Genomic DNA, 20,642 nt, shown 5'->3' on the forward strand with positions numbered 1-20,642 from the left:
TGTGAAAGCTGCAGAGGAAAGAAGGACTCCTGGAGCCATTGGCCCCCACGTGAAGCCTCAGAAGACAACTAGGAAGACTATGGGGAGAAGTTGAAACTCACTGTAAGGTTTTCTTTCTTGCCTCATTTATATTGTAATAAGTCAGTTGAATGTATTTATTGAGGGATGGCATTTGGAAATGGTGGGCACAGCCAGTATTGAACACGTTGGATTTCTGTCTGGTGGGAGGAAAATTTGTCAAGGACGTTTATGTTACATGTTTTGTAGAAGTAGTTGCATGCGCGCGCGCGTGCACACACACACACACACACACCATTCAGAATCACACTGAGTCTATCCCCTTCACCTACCTTCAATAAAGCTCCTTAGGCTGGTTCTCGCCCTGTGGCACTAAAGCTTTGCATGCACAACTTCCTGCAAATTCCAAGGGGGAGGGAATCAGGCCCCTTCAGGCAATTTGCAATTCATATGCCCTCACTGAGGAGGTAGTAGGAAAGAGAGCTCCAAACCCAAGCCCTGAATATGTTGCACTGGTGGATGGTCACTAAACAAATGGTTATAAGCTGAGGACTACCTATATTTTAAACTAACCATTCACAGAAACTTAACTGGGAGACAAGAGGAAAAGCCATAGCCTGTGCAACAGTCTAATAAATGAAATTTGAGTCTGAAGGAAGAGAGATAGTAAAAGCAACCCTAAACAGACTTTTCCTAGTTTGGGGGAAAGTAAAAGTGAAAGGAGGAAAGTGTATTTTCAGATTTGCAAAATACTGTTAATGTAATCTTATGATAAGAATAGAGATAGTACTCCTGGTTGCGCTTCTTTTCTGAATTACCTTGCGAGGCTAACATGAAAACTTGAAGACTAGTTACATTTTTGGCCATCAGGGTAGTGTCATCAGCAGAGCATCATATTGATATACCCAGCAAATAGTTTGAATAAATAAAGGGAGAGGATATAGCCTTGTTGTGCTCCTTTGGCATCCTGCAGCCAGTCAGTTTTGCCATGCTCTGTCTGTACTGTGACTCATACTATGCTGACTATTCTTTTTGATATTTATATTCTGTTTAAGGTTTAATGTGAATTTTTAGTTTTTTAAAATGTTAAAATGTACACAGTTATTTATAATCAATTAATGAAACACTAAAACTTTACAATAGTGTTGAATATCTGTAGCTCAGGTGTAGGATGAGGGTGAAGTTTCACTCTCCGAGCTTGTGTGTTGGTTTCCAAACGTTTCATTAAAATGTTACTAGGTGACATTTTCAGTGGAGTTCAGTGTCAGTGATCTTCTGTGTGGTCAGTGGGTCTTGTGATGGGTCAGTTGTGGATGTGACAAGTGAAGTGATGGGTCAGGTGTGGTTGTGTTAAGTGAGGGTCTTGTAATGGGTCTTGTGATGGGTCGGTTACATCAGGTAGAACTGGTGGGATAAAACTAACCCTACCATACAGAAAAGAGGTGTCGGAAATGACAGCCAGCATTCTCCAACCCCTAGAAATAGCAAAAACCCACAAACAGTGACACTCCACCAGGAATTATCCAGAACCAAAAACAAGATACCGAAGGATGAAAGAAACAGTGTAATCTACAAAATCAAGTGTAACACTTGCAACCAATTCTACGTGGGACAAACATCACATCAATTAAAAACCAGGATCCACGAACACTGGCTGGCAATCAAATGCCAAGATACCAAATCCTTAATCTCTACCCACCCCGACACCAAACAGCACCAGTTCTATTGAAGCAACACAAAAACCATTGGCCACTCTACCACCCGCCACGCTCATGAGTTCATTGAAGCCTGGCACTCCACAAGCAATTCCATCAACAGACGGGATTGACCTACAACCCCGAGAATCCAAATGAACTGCTTAGCCAACCAGAGGCAGCACCGACCCTCAAACAACCCACGCAAGCCCCCTCCCCTGGCAGCACTTCACCTCCTAATGACCCTGATCTGATGTAATCTCCCCATCACAAGACCCACCACAAGACCCTCACTTGACACATCCACAACTGACCCACCACAAGACCCTCACTTGACACATCCACAACTTACCCATCACAAGGCCCACTGACCACACCTGAAGCCCTTATAAGCAGAAGAACACTGACACCGACATCCCCTAAATTCTGCTGAAGATGTTATCTAGCCTGATAGCGAAATGTTCAGAAACCAGCCCACAAGCTCGGGGAACGAACCTCCACCTACACTAAAACTTTAATTTCAAGGATGTTTGCAAATTCCTTGTTTTTTTCACTTCCTTTCTACTGTTTTACTTAGCTTGTTATTCTTTTTCTTTGTCTGATTAAAATGTTCAATAATACATACAAGAATAAAAGGAATAATTTTACTGAAATAAAACAAGATTATCAGGTGATTTACTAGGAGGTTTTTGCTAAAAAGATCTTTTCTACCTCCAGAGAATCTACATTCAATTTGCCTTCCCACCACCCATCTCCCCCACCCCTACAGGAAAGGTGACTGAGCAGGCTATAATGGAGGAATGTGATGGACAATATAGATATTTAGACCCCTTTTAGCTGCCCAGTCAAAAACTTCTGCAAGTAGTCATCGACTTACAATCACCATTGAACCCAAAATTTCTATTGCTAAGCAAGACAGTTGTTAAATGAATTTTGCCCCATTTTACAACCGTTCTTGCTACATTTGTTAAGTGAATCGTTGCAGTTCTTAAGTTGGTAACACGGCTATTAAGTGAATCTGGCTTCCCATTGATTTGCTTGTCAGAAGGTTGCCAAAGGTGACCACATGACCCTGGGACACTGCAGCTGTCATGAATCAGTTGCAGAGCATTTGAATTTTGATCACATTAACCATGAGGATGCTGCTGTGGTTGTAATGTGAAAAACGGTCATAAATCACTTTTTTCAGTGCCGTTGTAATTTTGTAAGTCCAGGACTATCTGTACTAAGCACAGAAATAGCTAATATATGGCTCTTTAGATATTACTAAATAACAATTTCTAGAAGCTCTAACTAACAAAATAATGTGAAATTGATTATATTTCGATATATAGAGAGACAAAGGTCTCTACCCATTTCCAGGTATTAGCTGTAGCAAATACAAATCCAGATTTTTTCTGTTCTTATTATATATATTTTAGCCAAGTCTATTATTTCATTTTATTCCTTAATATTTCTATGCCACTTTCTAGGACGTCTCTTCTAGATCTTTTTGGATCAACAGATTTAGTTTATTATGGGAGATATCAGATAACCAAGTCCTGAAGTGATCCTGTAGGAATTTGAAGGTGATTTTCATCACTTTGATTTGTACTTGGAAGTTGATTGGCATCTAAGTAGTTTAAGAGTAGACGTGTTAGATGGGCAGCTCTTGAAGAGCTCATTATTACCTGGCAAACTAGTGGTTTAAGCTCCTAGAATCTAGACGGTCTTTAAGGGCAGAATCCTGAATACATTAAATAGTCCAATTGTGAAGTGATAAGGGTCTGCGTAACTGTGTGCCATGTTTCCTGAGCCAGAAACAGTTGCAATGGGTACACTAAATATCATCATATTTGCTGCTCAAGTAAGTGCCAAACATCCAGGAAAACCCTAAATCATGAATAGCCTCTGTCCAAGAGGCTTCAACCTTCTTCAGAAACAGAGAGATGTATCTTTAGAATCAGAGGATTTCCATATCCACAGCCAATTTTTCTTTCAGAATTAAGTCTTTTCTTCCTGATCTTATTTCTAACGTCCTCTAGGCATCAAAACAATGCCCTCAGCATATCACTTTTCTGACTGTGGGCAGCAATGCATAACTGGATAATACTGTATACTTATACTTCACCCTAGGCTGATATATCACTCCCCCTGTGGCTTCTAGGGGAGTCACTCTCCCTTTATCCTAGTTTTGTCAGAGATCATCAAACAGGGTAACAAAGTTATTTTCAATCCTATGCCAGGGCCTGAACCCAGATTGATATGCAATTACATAGTCTCTGTATGGTTTCTTTTTATTTTAACTCATTAAGATCATTTTTCTGAGATTTGTAGTTTTCTTCAGACATGACAGAAAAAGATTAAGAACCTTTGTTTTAGACCAGTGCTTCTCAACGTTTGTGTGACAGCAACCCCTGTCACACAAACGTGCCGCGCATGCGCGGCACCGCCCCCATGAGCGGCACCGCACGCATGCGCGGCGCCGCCCCATGAGCGGCGCCGCCCCCATGCGCGGCACGCATGCACGGCACCACCCCCCGAGGGGGAAAAATGGCGGATCGCCTTGTTTGGCGACCCTCGAGAAATGGTCGATCGACCCCAAATGGGGTCGCGACCCATAGGTTGAGAACCGCTGTTTTAGACTGATATTTGCCAATCAATGCCAATCAATCATAATCAGTGAAATGGATAGGAACAAATAAATTATTTTATTTTATTCTTCATCTATTCTCCCTGGAGCACTGAGTAAAACAGTTTCATATCAATTGTGATGAAATTATCAGGGAAAAAATGACATATGATAGGATTACAGAAAGGAAAATAAGTAATTTGGGAAAAAGCAGTCACTGGCAAGCTAGAATAAAATTGTTTGGAATGGTAGCAAAGTAAACAAGATATATGATATCCAGGCTCTTCCTTTCTGGCAAGGTAAAGATGGCCCAGAAATTTTAAATAATGGAAGCTTTTATGACCCTACAGGTCATATAAGCAACTGATGAAAGAGATTGATTACATTGAAAGTCTGGTACTTTGGAGAACATGGTTTCATTCAAATAGTTTGAAAACAAAAACAAAAAACAAATTTCCCAACAGCAGTAAAACATCCATCTTATCTAGACAGAAGTTAAGTTTATAGAGTTACATGCACTTTATTCCTGATGTAAATATGGATTTAGAGGTTCCCATAATAAATAGTGAGATTACATTGTTCCATCTATACCACCCCAATAAATCTGTGAGTGGGTTCACATAATATATTATCAGACTACAATGTGGAGGGCTAATTTAAGGCTCATTGTGGTAGCATAGGTAATTGATTTCATTCAGAAAAGCATTCAGTTTATGGACCGTGAGTTACCATGAGTTATGCAAAAATAGTCTCTGTATGTCTGTAGCTCACTACAGAGGCATCTTCAGGATAAGTTGAAACAATGAATTTCAAGCAACTTGAATAAACGAAACTGAACAGCAAAGTAGCAGGTTGTCAAATTCTCATATGTTCCAAAACTAAAGTGGCTGTTTTCAAACACAAAGGCAATTGTCTCACCTCAGAAGTTAATGCCAAACATTTATATGATAGCAACAATTTATTTATTTACAAATGTAATAAAACCACTAATGCATGCAGGGCTTTAGGTTGCTATTCAAATAAACCAACAGATCTGTAATGAGTACATCATCACTCCCACACATAATGCTTCTGTACATCCGGCATGCCACTGAATCTATCTTAACAAGTGACACCACGACTAGCCTACGAGGCGACGCCAGATTCCCCTTCCCTGTCTTCTGCATCGGGAGCAGCTTTAGCCGCGGCAGACATCTGCACCCGAAAAGAAAAAGACCTCCTCGTGTGTGGTCTCTTCGGGGGGGGGGGCTGCTGGATATAGGAAGAAATATCACCGGTTTTGGGACGTTCAAAAAACGCTTCTTCGACATGTAGTAAAGGCTTCAGCCAAGGCTCCGAGGGTGGGGCGGCCGGGTCCCGCTGACGGCCGCGTGCAGGGAAAAGGGGGAGAGAAGAGCCAAGCGATCCGTCCGAGGCAGGTAGGCAATACTCACCCCCGCCGCCTCCGACCAGGACCGCCGCCCTGGAAGGAGCAGCACCGCTAAGAGGAGCGCGATGCCCGTCCCCGCCAGGCTGCTGCCCATCGCCGGGAAAATGCTGACCGCCCCACCGGTGCTCACACGTGGCCGTGCCCAGCGGGGCTGATAGTGTAAGCCTCCTTTCCCGTGTCCCGCCTGGAGCGTCTCAAGCACCGGAAAGGCGAGCTTGATTCTTGGGCCCCGCGGGTGGGCGGCAGCGGCCGCTCCTTTCCCCGCCTGTCTCCGCCCCCCCCCCTCGGCCCCTGGGACAGCGTGAGAGCCAGGAGAGCCGCCGAGGAGGAGTCGGCCGGTTCCGCTGTCTCCCGCGCCCGTTCAAAGCCAGGAGCCCGTCGCCTCCGGAGGAAGGATGCGGGCTGGTCGAGCGGCAGCCTGAGGGAGCTGGAAGGTGAGTCCACTACCTGCAAAAGGCGTGAGCGCCTCAACTTCGCCGCCCTCGGCTTTGAGCCCGCCTGGGGAGTAGCTCTCTCTCGCTCCCTTCGTGGCCCCGGATGCCGGAAAGCTCCTCGGTCGCTGCTTTCGAGCGTCTCAGGGCTCCGGGTGTGTCTCCCGGCCTCGCGCTAGCCCGGAAAGCCCCCTGAGGGGTTCTTCCACCCGGCGCGTGGTTCCTGAGCGAAGCGCTGCTTTCCTTAGGAGTCGGGAGAGGCGGGGAATGTCCTCCATCGTCAACCTGGGGGGTCTGTTTAGCCTCTCCAGGAGGAAGGTGCCGCTTAACTTGACTCTGGTGAACCTTTGCAGGTTGCGCTAATCCCGCTCCTCTCTCCTCCCCCGTGAAAAATGCATGCCTCTGCCCGCCCTAATTTCTCTTTCAAGACTGTGTTCCCTTTGATTTCTAGGACCATCCTTTTTTCAACAAGGAGAAAACAAACAGACATGAAAAGTACTCCACACTTCAGCTTAGGATGCTGGACTGGGCAGTAAGTAGATCTATTTCTTTCTGCAGTAACTGCCATTTCCACTGGAAGGGAAAGTATTGTAGCATTTTTTTTAAAGTTGCTGTAAGACATTCAAAAAAGAGCCGGCCTGGTGGTGAATTATAACCATTTCAATCTTGTCTTGGTACAGGGATATGCAAATCATCCTCCTGGTGGTATGGACTGTGCTTCTTCCTGCCAGCGTACAAGCTGTAAGTATATCATCATCATTAAAAAAAAAAATCAAAACAAAACTATGAGAAACATTTTTAGGGTTGCTTCCAAATCAAGCCAATTCTGTTGCCAGAGTTCTTCAATCATCTTTGCTGTTTTTCAGTAGTGCACTTTTTACTATTTTTTTTCTACAAAAGAATTTGAACTCTCCTCCCCATTTCTCTCTGTTCAAAAATATGTCTTAAAGTATGAATACAAAGTATTTTAAGGCACAGCATTTAAAAATATAACTCACATGAATTGATTTGTTTCATATATGTTTTAAAACAATAAGGAAAATATCAGTCATGTTGGTTTTTAGACACTAATGTTTTTATTGAAGTATAAAAACTAAACAACCCATATTTGCAGAATATTACAACCAATTGAAATATCACAAGTTTTCCAATTCTCCAGGACCTCTTCTGAAGCAACTCATGAGGCAGACAAAGTCAGGCTGATAGGAACTACTTTGACTATGTGTGCATGAATGATTGACATGCTAACAAGCCAACCAAAATTTGGGCTACCGTGCTCTGTGTACCTTGCCTTTATAGCTAGTTTATGGTATAGTTTATATTTTATGGTAATCCCCAAAGCAAAAAAGTTAAATAAATAAATCATGATTAAGGTAATTATGGATTTGGATCTTTTGGAAATACAGACAACAACTGTGGAAATCTCTCCCTCTATTCACAAAGTGCCTTATCAAGGTATCTACGCGGTATCTAGTTATCAGGTGACTAGAAGTGCTGTAGAGAAAATAACCCAATGGCTTCCAAGTAGCTTCCATTTCTTTCTTTGGACCTCTTCCCTGCCCCACATGTGTGGGATAGACACAGTTTTAACAAGAAAAGATGCTGGGTGCTGATCACTTTGCACTCTTTCTGAGTGCTCCACCTCCATCAAACAGGGAAAAACAGGAGGGAGACCATTGCTGTTGCTTGTTAAGGGACAGACTGTGGATTGCATAAGACTAGCCAAGGAAAAGTTCATGAAAACGAACAAGCTGTAGAGGGGATAGAAAATGGCCTTGAAGGATAGAAACAAGAGCTGCTGCCAAGGCAATGATTAAACAAGGGGTCTCATCCCACAAAACTAGCTTCAGAAACATATCACATAAGCCTCTCCCATGATTACACAATAATAATAAATCTTTATTGGTTAGCCCTTGGGCCATATCAAAGTGCAAAGTTCCAGCAACAAATTATTACTAAAAGTTTGATAAAAGCAATTTAAAATGAAATTTGGTAAAATACAGTTTAAAATGGAATTAGAGTAAAATACGACTTAAAATGAAATTGGAATAAAATACAATCTAAAATGAAATTAAAATACAGTAATTTAAAATATAGATAAAATGTGATAAAATTATATCTTGGAGTCATCCCTGCAATCTACCCCAATCAGTCCCACATATGCAGATCTCAACCAAACCATTTTGTTTAAATATTGTGCTGCATTAAATGTTATTTTCAAGTTCTGGCTGCACATAAGGTAAGTTGTTTTGATATGGGGATCCCAGTGAGTCATTCGTTTGGTATATAGACCAAGGTACCTGTCTCTCACCCTCTTGTACAGGCAACAATCAAATAGTATGTGAGCCAGGTCTTCTACCTCTGCCGCTGCACAAATGCAGAGATGCTCATTGTAAGGTATAGAAAGGAATCTCCCATATCTGACCATTGTGTCAAGCTGTTCGAATCTCGCTCGCGTAAATATCTCCCTAAGGTGTTTTGGCATTTGTAACTTCAAATAGCTGACTACTTGAAAAGTATGTTTGTATTTACTCAGCCATTTCAAGTTACCCACCTTACTAAGGATCACTATATCATTTGGTGCTTCTATATCCTTAATTCTTTGGGCAACTCTTTTTTTGAATTGTTCTCCTATTACATAAGAGACAGGAAGACCACAGCTTCTTACAAAATTTGTTAGCTTGGTGATCCAGGAGATTTGTGATTGTAATTTTATTTGCTCTAGTAGACATAACTTGGGGGGTCTGTCTATCAGTCTCCATTTCATTGATTTTGCACCAGTAGTTGTAAGCTCTAATTTTGGATAGAGCATGAATTGTATGAATTCCCAATTCAGCTCTAACTGTTGCAGCAGATGTTCTTGGATCTACACCCAGAATATATCTCAAATGCTGGGACTGTGTTTGTTTTAAGACTGTGGTTGATTAAAGACCCCAAACTTCTGCTCCATACAAGAGAATAGTGGTAACCTTAGCTTTATATACCTTAATTAATGGGGCTAAGGACCCTGGATAACTATGGTTCTTTAGTTTAAGCAGTAGATTCAGGTGGGCTTTCACTCTAAATGTACTTTGTTGATGATGGCAAACCCAAGATCCAGTCTTGGAAAAAGTTACGTTCAAATATACAAAGATGTTAACCTGTTCAATTGGTTCACCATCTAATTGCCATTTATGTCTCTGATGGTGTCTTCCAAACACCATTATTTTTTTATTTAGTTAAATAGGTATTTATAATCCAAGGAGTTCAAAAAAGATTTTTTTTTCTAAAGTTTATAATTCTCTTTGTCTGCAGCCCAGATTGTTGTCTTTTTTTGTCACAGCTGTTCTTTATTATTAAAGCTTTAAAGGTCACAAACACATTAGCTTTTTCCAGGTTTTGGCAAGTTCTCTATAGAAATCATAGCTGTCAAAATCTTCATCCTCCACTAGGTGTCAGCATCTATTTAGTTTTCAATATGAACAATGGTCTTTACAATAAGAGTCTTAACCATTCAACAATCTTAAACTTGTCCAAAGTTAAATTTTAGCTTTCAAGTTTATAAATTTATTTCACTACCATATATTTTGATCCTCCATAGAAATTTTAATTCTCTGCTTCCGTTAGTATAAGGATGGGGCGGAAGTCCCCCTCCTTCACTTTTGGAGGTATTTTGCTTCTCAGGGATCTTTTCCAGGAAATTAAGTATAGAATAGAAAAGGTAAAATCAGATTCCTCATCCAATTTTAAGCATGTTGCTTACTGTAGCTCTGGTTAGTTCTTTTGGACTCTGGTTGCAAGTAGCTTGGGCTGATCGATGAAATACAGCCTTTCTCCTGTCGGGTTTGAAGGCTTACCCCAAGACAAATGGAATGGCCGCCATCATTCCAGAGTCACCGGGGCACCATTCTTTCTTCTCTACCTCTCCAGGGTGGCTTGGACTCATTAGGGTCTCCAGGCAGGATGAAAGTTGGCTGCGGGGGTGCGGCAGTCTGCAAGCCCGTGACCAGTCGCTACCACGCAGGACCGGAAGTCCAGTTTTAGTCATTTCTGTTGTGCTGGGTGATTACCCATGAAGCATGTTTTTTGGGGGGGTCCCCACTCCAGTTGCTAAGCTTGCTTAAACCCTCTTCCTCCTCCTTCTCATTGGAGCCTCCCTTTGTCTGCAATGGTGAGGCAGGAAGACCCCTGCCAGGCCGGGGATGATGGGGATCTGCCCTCTGCAGAGTAGGGGAAGGGTTACTATGCTCCTGTCAGTCAGGTTTGATTTCCTTTATTTGCCCCCCCTCCCTGCCTCCCCTCCCTCCCCTGCTTGTAGCTGCCTCTGAGCCCCTCATTTTTGGGAGTTATCACTGCCAGCATCTCTTTCTCCTGAACCCCTCATGCTGGGTAACTGTTGCCACCTAAGAGCTGTTTTAAAGCTAGGGAATTTTGGGGGGATAGCCAACTAGCACCCCAACACACCCCCATGCCTCCACTTCAAGTGCAGAAGCCACACACACCCTCCAAAGCCCCTGTAATCATCTATCAGCTTCTTTGAGTCAGTCAGAAGGAGAGAAGGGGATAGAACAGTGCAAAGATCAATGTCAGAGAAACAGGAACAAGTTTCCCATTAAAAGTGTGGTAAGTGGGCATACAGATAGTCTTCAACCTACAACCAGAATTGAGACCAAAATTTATGTTGCTAAGTGAGAAATTTGTTAAGTGAGTTTTGTGACTTTTCTTGTCACATTTGTTAAGTGAATCACTGCAGTTGTTAAATTAGTAACACGGTTGTTAAGTGAATCTGGCTCCCCCCATGGACTTCGCTTGTCAGGTCACACAAGGGGATCACATGACCCTGGGACACTGTGACCGTCATAAATATGAATCAGTTGCCAAGCATCTGAATGTAAATCACAAGACTATGTAGTGCTTTGTCTTCCCATGCCTCCATTCTGTTCTTCATTTGGTCTTTCTTGTAGGCCAGTTTGGTCTCTCCAGTAGTCAGTAAGCCTTCCTGACATACTAACTTCAATGCATCTTCATTATTGTTTTTCAAATATTCTCCCAAAGCCCTTTTTTCTTCTTGAACCATCTGATGTACTTGCAACATTCCATGCCCACCTATTTGCCTTGGCAAGTAGAATCTTTCATTGTCACTGTGTGGATGAAGGGCATGATTCATTGTCATTATTTTTAGGATAAGCTGATAACAGGCATAATAGACAGGATCTGAGGGTTTCCCACTCAGATCAATAGGTTAAAAGTGTCCCAAGCAAAGCCCACCCCAATAATTCATCCGGTCAGTTCAAATGGGCCAATCCCCAGGTGTTAAGTCCGTTGTGGGAAAAAGCTGATAATGCCAGACTGTCTCAGGCTTATAGCGATGATTGTTGGGTCTTCACACCTTCCCTTCTGAAAGAGGAGATAAGCCAGTTGCCCGGAGGTACATTCTTTCTCCCCCCCCCTCCTTCGAACTGACAACAAAGGGAAAGACAGTTCAAAGAGCGTGTATGCGGAGACAGCAAAAGAGTTACATTGTAGCGATAGAAAAAAACAAAGAAGCAGCATGCAGCATTTCCCCCTCCCCTCCAGGAGCATGGCAGAACCAAGAAGAAGAAAGAATTGAGTTAGAATTAGAATTAGAAAGAGCCCCCTTAGAAATGTGGGTTCTGACATCCTGCCTCCCTTAAAAAAAAGAGAGATCCATCTGTGGAGAAATAGAGACAAATACATATATAGGTTAATCTGGTTTGTTCGGATATTCGATGTGAAATTTCTTAAGCAGTTTAGGGGCTTTAATATGGCGTTTGTGGATCCACTCGTTTTGGGAGGATGGAAGATGTTTCCACACCACTAGGTATTGAGTGGAGCCATGGTATTTCCTAGAATCTAGGATTTTTTTAATTTTGAAATGTTGTTCCCCTTCTACCATAATGGGAGTAGGGGGAGGAGCAATGGATGGTCTTAATGGTGACTGTTGCTCACATTTTAAAAGGCTGCAGTGGAAAATTGGATGGATTTGCCTGAGGGATTTTGGGAGTTCTAATTCTACTGTTACCGGGTTTATAATTCTAACAATGGGGAATGGTCCTACATATTTGGGCCCCAGCTTTTTGGATGGTTGTAAATATTTTAGGTATTTGGTGGATAGGTAAACATTTTCTCCTCCTCTTTTTATCTGCCTGCATTTTATATGCTTGCCTAGCCTCATCTAAGGCTTTTCTGACAACTGGCCAGGTATTCTTTAATTGTGCAATCCACTCCTTTAACAAAGGGATTGCAGGTTCTGCAGAGGAAAGTTCTGGCATTGGGTTAAAGCTTTGCCCCGTGGCTACTTGGAATGTAGTGTAGCCCATGCTGGAATGAACGGTGTTATTGTGGATGACTTCGGTGAATGGGAGCAGGTCGGTCCAGTTGTTCTGCTGGTAATTAATAAAGCATCTTAAATATTGTACTAGTATTGAGTTCGACCATTCAGTGTCACCATTCGTTTGCGGATGATGACTAGATGACAGTCCTTGGGTGGTCCCTAACAGAGTTAGGAATACTTTCCAGAACTCTGATGTGAACTGCACCCCTCTATCGGATATAATGTGCTGTGGGGCTCCATGCAGTTGATATATGTGCTGAACAAACAGTTTTGCAAGTGTTTTTGCAGAAGGAATCTTTGAGCAGGGGATAAAATTCCCCGTTTGGAAAATAAGTCTGTTACAACCCAGATGACTATGTTTCCGCTGCTATCTGGTAGTTCTACTATAAAGCCCATGGAGATCTCTCTCCAAGGCGCTGAGGGGGTTCCTACCGGCTGCAGCAACCCAGGTGACTTTTCTTGCAATCTTTTTGCTGAGACACAAATTGGGCAGCCATGTAAGTGTTCAATGTTCTTCTTGATTTATGGCCACCAAAATTGTCTTTTAACTAGGTATAGTGTTTTCACAAACCCAAAATGGCCTGCAGATTTTGAATCATGGCATAGTTGCATGAATGCAAGTCTCTGGCTTTTAGGTATGTATAATTTCTCTCCAACCCATGGTAGTCCATCTATGATTGTGCATAGGTTTTTGTGGCTTAGGAACCATTCATCGGTTTCTAGTGCTTTTCTAAATTCAGTTCCTGCTTGGCTTGTTAAAGGTATTTTGAGTTTGGCTTGTGCTCAGGTAGTTACTTATGCTGCCAGTTGTTTTTCCGGCATGAGTGGTTTTGTTACAGTAGCCCGAGTGCTATTATATTGTGGCATTCTGGATAATGCATCTGCCAGGACGTTTCTCCCCTCCAGCAAGTATTTCAGCATGAAATTGAAATGGTGGAAGTGTTGTGACTACCGTGCTTGCTTAGGGGTTAGTTTCCTGGGCATTTTCAGTGCTTCCAGGTTCTCATGGTCGGTCCACACATGGAAAAGAATTTTGTTCCCCTCCAAAAAGTGCCGCCAAGTGAGGAGAGCCCATCGCACTGTGTATGCATCCTTTTCCCAGACTGCTCACCTCTGTTCTATTTCAGTTAGTTTTCTTGATGTATAGGCAGAGGGCTGTAATGTCCCTTCATCGTTCTCTTGTAAAAGAACAGCCCCCACAGCTACATCACTGGCATCTACCTGAATTACAAAAGGTCTGTTGATGTCAGGGTGCCTTAGTACTGGCTCTAGGGAGAACAGCGTTTTCAGTCTCTCAAATGTGGCTTAGTATTCTAGTGTCCATTTTAGTGGTTGGCTCAGCTTGGGTTTTCCCTCTCCCCTGGTTTTCAGTAAATTCGTGATTGGCAAGGCTATTTGGGCAAAGGAGGGGATAAACTGTTGGTAAAAGTTAGTGAATCCCAGGAAACTCTGCTTTCTATTGCGGGGGGAGCCCACTCTAGCATTGCTCGGACTTTCTCAGGGTCCATTTCTATGTCCTCTGAGGATATGCGGTATCCCAGGTAGTCAATCTTGTCCTTATGAAATTCACACTTAGAAAGTTTTGCATAAAGGTGAGATGTCCGTAGTTTGTTTAGGATTGCTCTGACCAGTTTGACATGTTTGTCCATGGTCTCAGTGAATATAAGGATGTCATCCAGGTAAACGAGTACCCCTTTGCATAAAGGTAAGATGCCCGTAGTTTGTTTAGGATTGCTCTGACCAGTTTGACATGTTTGTCCATGGTCTCAGTGAATATAAGGATGTCATTCAGGTAAACGAGTATCCCTTTGTACAGGTGCTCCCTTAGTACATCATTTATCAACTGCATGAATACGGCAGGAGCTCCTTGCTGCCCAAAAGGTAGAACCCAGAATTGGTAACACCCCAAGGGACAATTGAAGGATGTCTTTCATTCGTCCCCCTCCTTTATTCTGATTTGGTAGTAAGCTTCCCTTAAGTCCAGTTTGGTGAAAATCTTTCCCTTCGAAAGGTGGGATAACATGTCTTTCATGAGGGTGACAGGATATAGATTGCTTTTGCTTATTGCGTTTAAAGCCCTATAATCAACACAGAGGCGAAGAGTCCCATCCTTCTTCTCTCAAAACAATACAGGGGCAGCAGTTTTTGGCTTTGCTGGCTGAATAAAACCCCTTTCTAAATTTTTATCTATGAATTTCTGCATTTCCTCCAATTCTTGTGGACTCATGGAGTACAATCTAGGCTTGGGAAGTTTCGCACCCAATCTGATTTCTATCGCACAGTCCATGGGCTGATGAGGTGGAAATTCATCAGATCTTTCATCACTGAATACATCAGCCAAGTCTCTATACTCCTCTGGTATTTCGAGTAGTTCTTTTTCTTCCCCTACTGCGGCTTTCTCGGTCAGGGCTTCCCTTGGTGGGGGCTGAGCTGGTGCCTTGGTCGACTCCCTTTTCGAGAATCTAAGCTCTGTTGTCCTCCAGTCCATCCGTGGGTTCCACTTGGCCAGCCACACCATGCCAAGGATCATGGGGCATTCCATGCCAGGGGTTGCCACAAATGTTATAGTCTCTACGTGGTCCCCCAGGGAGAATTGAATTGGTAGCATTGCTAGGGTGGCAGGCATCCCCCCTGCTATGGACCCATCTAATTGACCAAATCAGATTGGTTTCTTCAGCCTCCTCACCAGATTTCCCAAATTCCCCACTAATGTTGGGCTTATAAGGCAGCGGGTGCAACCAGAGTCAATTAATGCCCTGACTTCTATGGCTTCAGGCATATCAGGGGCTAACAACTTTACTGTCCTGGTGAGGGACACAGTGGGTCCACTTACCAGGGGTTTAACCTCGGAGCTGTCATCAGATGAATGGGATATCCCTCCAGTGTGGGCCGGAGTTCCCTTTCCTCATGGAGCTGAGGTGGGGAACTCAATGGCCTCCGTGCCTTTCATGGCCGTCTCCTTAGGCTTCACTGGTGGTTTTCCGGGATTCCCAGCTGGGGTCCATTCAGATTTCCCAGTGGGGTGTGAGAGCAGCATTCAGTGGCATGGTACCTCTCTTTCCCGCATTTGAAACATCCAGTGGTTCTTTTGGTGGACGATGACTGTTTTGCTGTCTTGCAGGCTGGCTCCAATGGTGACTTCCCCCACGATCTCCCCCCTCTGTGTTGCCTCTTGGTCAAGTCGATCTCGGCTTCCTCACCTAGGACGTACCAGTCTTGCAGCCGATGAGGGTCTCCCTGAGGGAGGCAGGCATTGTAGAGGTCGTAATTCAATCCATCTTTGAAATGGCTGAGCAGGATGTACTCTGGCCAATTCAGCTTGCTGGCCAGGATTCAGAATTCCTGGATGTATTCTGCCACTGGTGGTCTGCCCTATTTCACCGTCTTTATCCGCTCCTGGGCTTTCTGGTTGGCTAAGGAGCCTTCGAACCAGTGCCTGAGGGAGTCCATAAATTGATAGAAATTCAGCAGCTCCGGGGCATCTGAATCATGGAGGTCTACGACCCAGTCCTCTGCGATGCCATCCAGAGCTCCTTGTATGATGTGAATTCTGGCTTGGTCAGTTGGGATGTCCTGGCCATACTCCTCCATATAGTTTAGCACCTGGGTTAAAAAGAATCCCGGGCGCCGTGGCTTCCCATGGAACTTCACGTCTAGCAGTGGGAACTTCTGGATGGATTGGTGTCATTTTTTCTGTTATGTTCTCTGTCCGTAGTTTCCACACAATGGAGGGTGGTTGCAGCAGCGGCGACTGTGGTGGTTTCGATGGTTCTATCGGAAGGATCTGGAACCTCGGGTTTGGTTTCCCCTTCATTGGCTCTCTGGTGGATCCCAGGCAGATGGTACCCCGGTACAGTTTGACTTTCTCCTCCTTCATGGAGTCGAGGGCTATATTCATCATGCTGATTGCCTGTTCCAGCAATCAGCTGGAGTGCCCCGGGCGATCCTCTTCATCCTTGTTGAGATGGAGAGACTTTTCCATCTCCTCCTTCCAGCCCAGCTGATGACTGCCCCACCTGAGTGTCACCTCTCTGACCTTCTTCTCCCAGTCTTCCTTCCTTCTAATGCCCATCAACCACCTGGGCTTGTGGTAGCATTCTGTCACCACCTCCTCCTCTGAGGAGATCAAGGATCCGGAGCTGGAGTATTTGTAGGGGTCTGCTCGGCGAGAGGCTTCCCCCCCCCCATGGCAGACTTCCTCTCTCTCTGTTCCATTGTCTGACATGATTTGCCAAGTCCCCCGGTAAAGACTTTCCTTCCAGGCTGACTGTTACTGCAGATCCTGTCTAATGTCAGGGCCCACTTCAAAACCTCATCCTAAGAAAGCAGAACTCGTGGAAGCAGTTTCTTTCAAAAGAAACTTTTATTATGAGAAGCTGATAGCAGGCATAATAGAGAGGATCTGAGGGTTTCCTGCTCAGATCAATAGGTTAAAAGTGTCCCAAGCATAGTCCATCCCAATAGTTCATCCGGTCAGTTCAAATGGGCCAATCCCCAGGTGTTAAGTCTGTTGTGGGAAAAAGCTGATAATGCCAGACTGTCTCAGGCTTGTAGCGATGTTTGTTGGGTCTTCACACCTTCCATTCCAAAAGAGAAGACAAGCTAGTTGCATTCTTTTCTCCCCCACCCCCTTCGAACTGACTTCAAGGGGAAAGACAGTTCAAAGAGCGTGTATGCGGAGACAGTGAAAGTTACATTGTAGTGATAGAGAAAAACAAAGAAGCAGCTCGCAGAGTTTTCCCCCTCCACTCCAGGAGCATGGCAGAACCCAGAAGAATAGAAAGAATAGAGTTAGAATTAGAATTAGAAAGAGCCCCCTTAGAAATGTGGGTTCTGACAATTATGTTAGATTTTTGATTCTAGGCCAGCACTTTCACCACTATATCATATTGGCTCTTTTTCAAATAAGTAATGTAGCATTAAAAGAACTTCAGAAACAATTGGGAAACTTGACTAAATATGAAAATCTTACAAAATCTTACTCAATTGTTTTAGCCACCTTTCTGTCAGCGGCAAAATAAGAAAAGGGGGGAAATGAGCAGAGCATACAAATTACTAAAAGCTAGGTGGAAGGAGGACCATAGATCACCTATTATGGCTCCATCCTGAAGACAGCAGATGTGAATATGAAGTCAACCAAGGGAGAAAGGAATCCCTGTATCCTGCTTACTTGCCTGGATAAGAAGAAAAATATCTCTTCCCAACCAAACCAGGGCAGGAAAGTATTTTGAAGGTGCTAGTCAGATGGAGCATCACAACCAAAAACCTTTCTGTGCCTAGAAGGAAACTAGGGGAAAAGGGGGTGGAATGGAGGAATCCGTGTGACAGATGGAAGTGTAGCCCTCTGCTTTGATCCTGATGAAAGTTCACTACACTGCCATTACATGGTATGTAACACTGCTAATCCAATCAGGTGTAGCTGGTGTTTATAATGGAATTGATAAAGATTGATGCTGCATGTACCAAAACATGTGCTCCAGGAAGTGAAATAGATAATTAAAAGACACACAAGGATATAGAGTATGATTTCCATCTGCTGCAGAACATATCTCTTTATTTTGAATATCTAAAGATACTAAGTATCTTTATGCAAACATAAAAAAGTGACTTTAATGTTCTTCATTTCATGGAATTGCAAACATTATGCAGATATTAGTTGGATAAATAACAGAATCATTGGGTTAAAGGGACCTTGAAGGTCTTCTAGTCCAATCCCCTGTCCAGTGCAAGAACTAAATAATAGTTATTCAGTAATCATATTTTAAAATGTATAAATATCTCTCTTTTTAGAATGTCAGGCTCCCGTCAACCTGATGAAATAAGGGTAGTTGTCCAAAGTAAGGTTGCACAATCTAGTTAGCAAGATTTAGCTTCTTCAGGAAAGGGCGTCTCATATTACCTGCACACCATATCAACAAAATAACTATTTAGGTCTTGGCAATAGCAGTGATAGAGCATAGTCTTTTCATTAAAGAGAGATGGGTAGTATATGGTATTGAATTAGTTTAGGATATATGTTTTTTAAAGCAGTGACTGATTTGAATGAATGCTGGTAAGATTGAAACAGTCCATATAAGAGGCCAGAGATTCCTATATTTGTACACAAGCTGCAGGATAATGATCTCAGAATGACTAATAGTTAAAATGAGAATTTGAAGGAGAAAGAGAACACAAATCAGGAGCAGAAGAATTGAAATTACACTGTGAATGCTGAAAAGGATTTTACTAGACTTTTGGCATATAAAGCATAAAGTATAAAAAAAGGTAGCAATCTAAGGTGAAAAAAACAAACAAAAAGTCCAAATGTTAAGACTCTGGATTTGTGTTAGGCAGATGGAAATGCAAGAGAAAAATAGCTTTTTTAATTTTGATATCTGTATTTGAGTTGCCATCTTCCTAAGAGGTTTACCTACTGCCATTATTAAGATCTTTCTTGGATAAGATGAAGATATTTGGACATTGACTAGTTTCCACATTTTGTCTCAAAATGCCTAGCGTTTGTGGCAGTTGTGATGCCAATATAGCTGAAGAATACTAACCTAAGGAAAGTTGATGTAACTGCAGCATTGGTTCCAGTTTTGTTTTGTCCAGCTATTTCTTATTAATATTGCAATACCTTAGGTTTATTTTTGCTTTTCTGCTATGTAATATTTATTATCTTTTTAATTAAAATATCTATAGACACATACGTTGGAAGATGGCTAATAAACTCAATAAGTAAACCAGAGACCTGTATAATTCTAGCACATGCCTATTATCTTGAAAGTGACAGCTATAGTTCTCCCATGTAAACTTTGACTTTCATTTCAATTTGCATCCCTGCTTTGGATGGGGGGGGGGGCAGTCTAAATGTGTACAAAGCATGTTTTATTTAGAGTTTCCTTCTATTTTTATTTTTAGAACTAAGTCAGCTGTTCTTTTACTGTTTAGACTCGTTTCCCTTACCAGTAGTGTCATTTACTGAGTTGCCTCATCTCTGCACACCCTTTCTAATGTTGGATCATCTTGAGTTAGTTTCTTTCTTTTAAATCCTAAATCCGTAAGTCCATCAAGGAGGCTGCTTCTGCTATGTGCACCTACTTAAAGCTGCATACTGTATTTTCAAAGCAATCCTACACCTGAAATGCATTTGCTTGACTGCATCTATATGGGGGTGGGGGTATGCAGTCTGTAGGGAAGCTGAGCACAGTTTATCTGTGACAGAACTCACATGTTTTTATATAGTCTTTTTTTGGCTAGGGAAGTAGAGAATAATCTCGTTAAATGCTACTCAGTATTCAACTGAGACTCTAAGATTATTAGTGTGAACTTTTAAATATTGGATTTGTTTTATTTAATAAGTACCATAGTGTGTATTTTTCATTTATCAGAGTAGTATTTTGCAGTTTAAGTTGGCCTTCATAGTTATTTTATCTCATGCTTTTATTCAACTTGGAACCTGGATTTTGGATATTATTCATTTATTAGATTTATATCCTGTCCTTCATTCAGGAATTTCAAGATGATTAACAATTTGCTATAAAATATAATAAATTTCACATGTAATGAAGACATTAGATAGCACAATTACAGAGAAGAAATAAAGAAAAAAACACATAAAATAGCATTTCAGAAGTAAAACAGTACCACTAATTTTAAAAATTAGCGTTTCAGAGCATTCAAGACAAAATCCTGATATTAATATATGACCAGTTAGCAGAAATGTTTTTACTCTATCTTACTCATTAATAAAGACACGACTGAGAAACTAAGAAACAAATTATTTTTTTAAAAAAATCACTACCACAGAAGTAATTACTTTAAATTTTGTCTTTAATTTTTCTGTGTTAGAAACCCTATAAACAGGGAGTATTGGCCTTGTCTAATGAAAGTTTAAGAATGTACTTCCGATTGGTAAGACAGGCAGAGTATAATGGACTATTCATTCAAAATCAAAGTTCACTTCAGAATAAGATTTTACAGATAGAAATTTGAATATTGCATTCTTCGCTTTCTTGAGTTTTTTTTACATAAGAAGGAAATGGTACTAAAATGGTTCTATAGAAATTAGGCTGAAATGTTGAGATTTATGCCTGGGTTATCTGTAAAGCATCAATTTACCTATTCCTGAATTCAGTGGGACTTA

General features: G+C 42.2%; 2 protein-coding genes across 3 annotated transcripts in view; one reads left to right on the forward strand and one right to left on the reverse strand.

Moving 5' to 3' along the window:
• Positions 1 to 6,336, reverse strand: part of COL4A1 (collagen type IV alpha 1 chain) — a 163,367-nt gene extending 157,031 nt beyond the window's left edge. Inside the window, exon 1 of one of the 2 annotated variants that reach the window (XM_039326372.1) lies at positions 6,200 to 6,336. Coding sequence is in view for 1 of the 2 variants with exons in the window: in XM_039326370.1 (XP_039182304.1) it covers positions 5,757 to 5,846 (90 nt within the window). In the remaining variant the exon portion in view is untranslated. Of the gene's footprint in view, positions 1 to 5,756; positions 5,981 to 6,199 lie in introns of those variants that run through there. The other variant, XM_039326370.1, reaches the window with a different exon arrangement.
• Positions 6,040 to 20,642, forward strand: part of COL4A2 (collagen type IV alpha 2 chain) — a 229,927-nt gene continuing 215,324 nt past the window's right edge. Inside the window, exons 1-3 of the mRNA XM_039326369.1 lie at positions 6,040 to 6,186; positions 6,635 to 6,715; positions 6,864 to 6,924. Of these exons, the coding sequence (XP_039182303.1) occupies positions 6,672 to 6,715; positions 6,864 to 6,924 (105 nt within the window). The 5' untranslated portion in view covers positions 6,040 to 6,186; positions 6,635 to 6,671. The remainder of the gene's footprint in view (positions 6,187 to 6,634; positions 6,716 to 6,863; positions 6,925 to 20,642) is intronic.

Source organism: Crotalus tigris, unplaced genomic scaffold, assembly GCF_016545835.1.
Source record: "Crotalus tigris isolate CLP2741 ecotype Arizona unplaced genomic scaffold, ASM1654583v1 scf7180000024340.7048381, whole genome shotgun sequence".
In the NCBI taxonomy this organism is placed as follows: domain Eukaryota; kingdom Metazoa; phylum Chordata; class Lepidosauria; order Squamata; family Viperidae; genus Crotalus; species Crotalus tigris.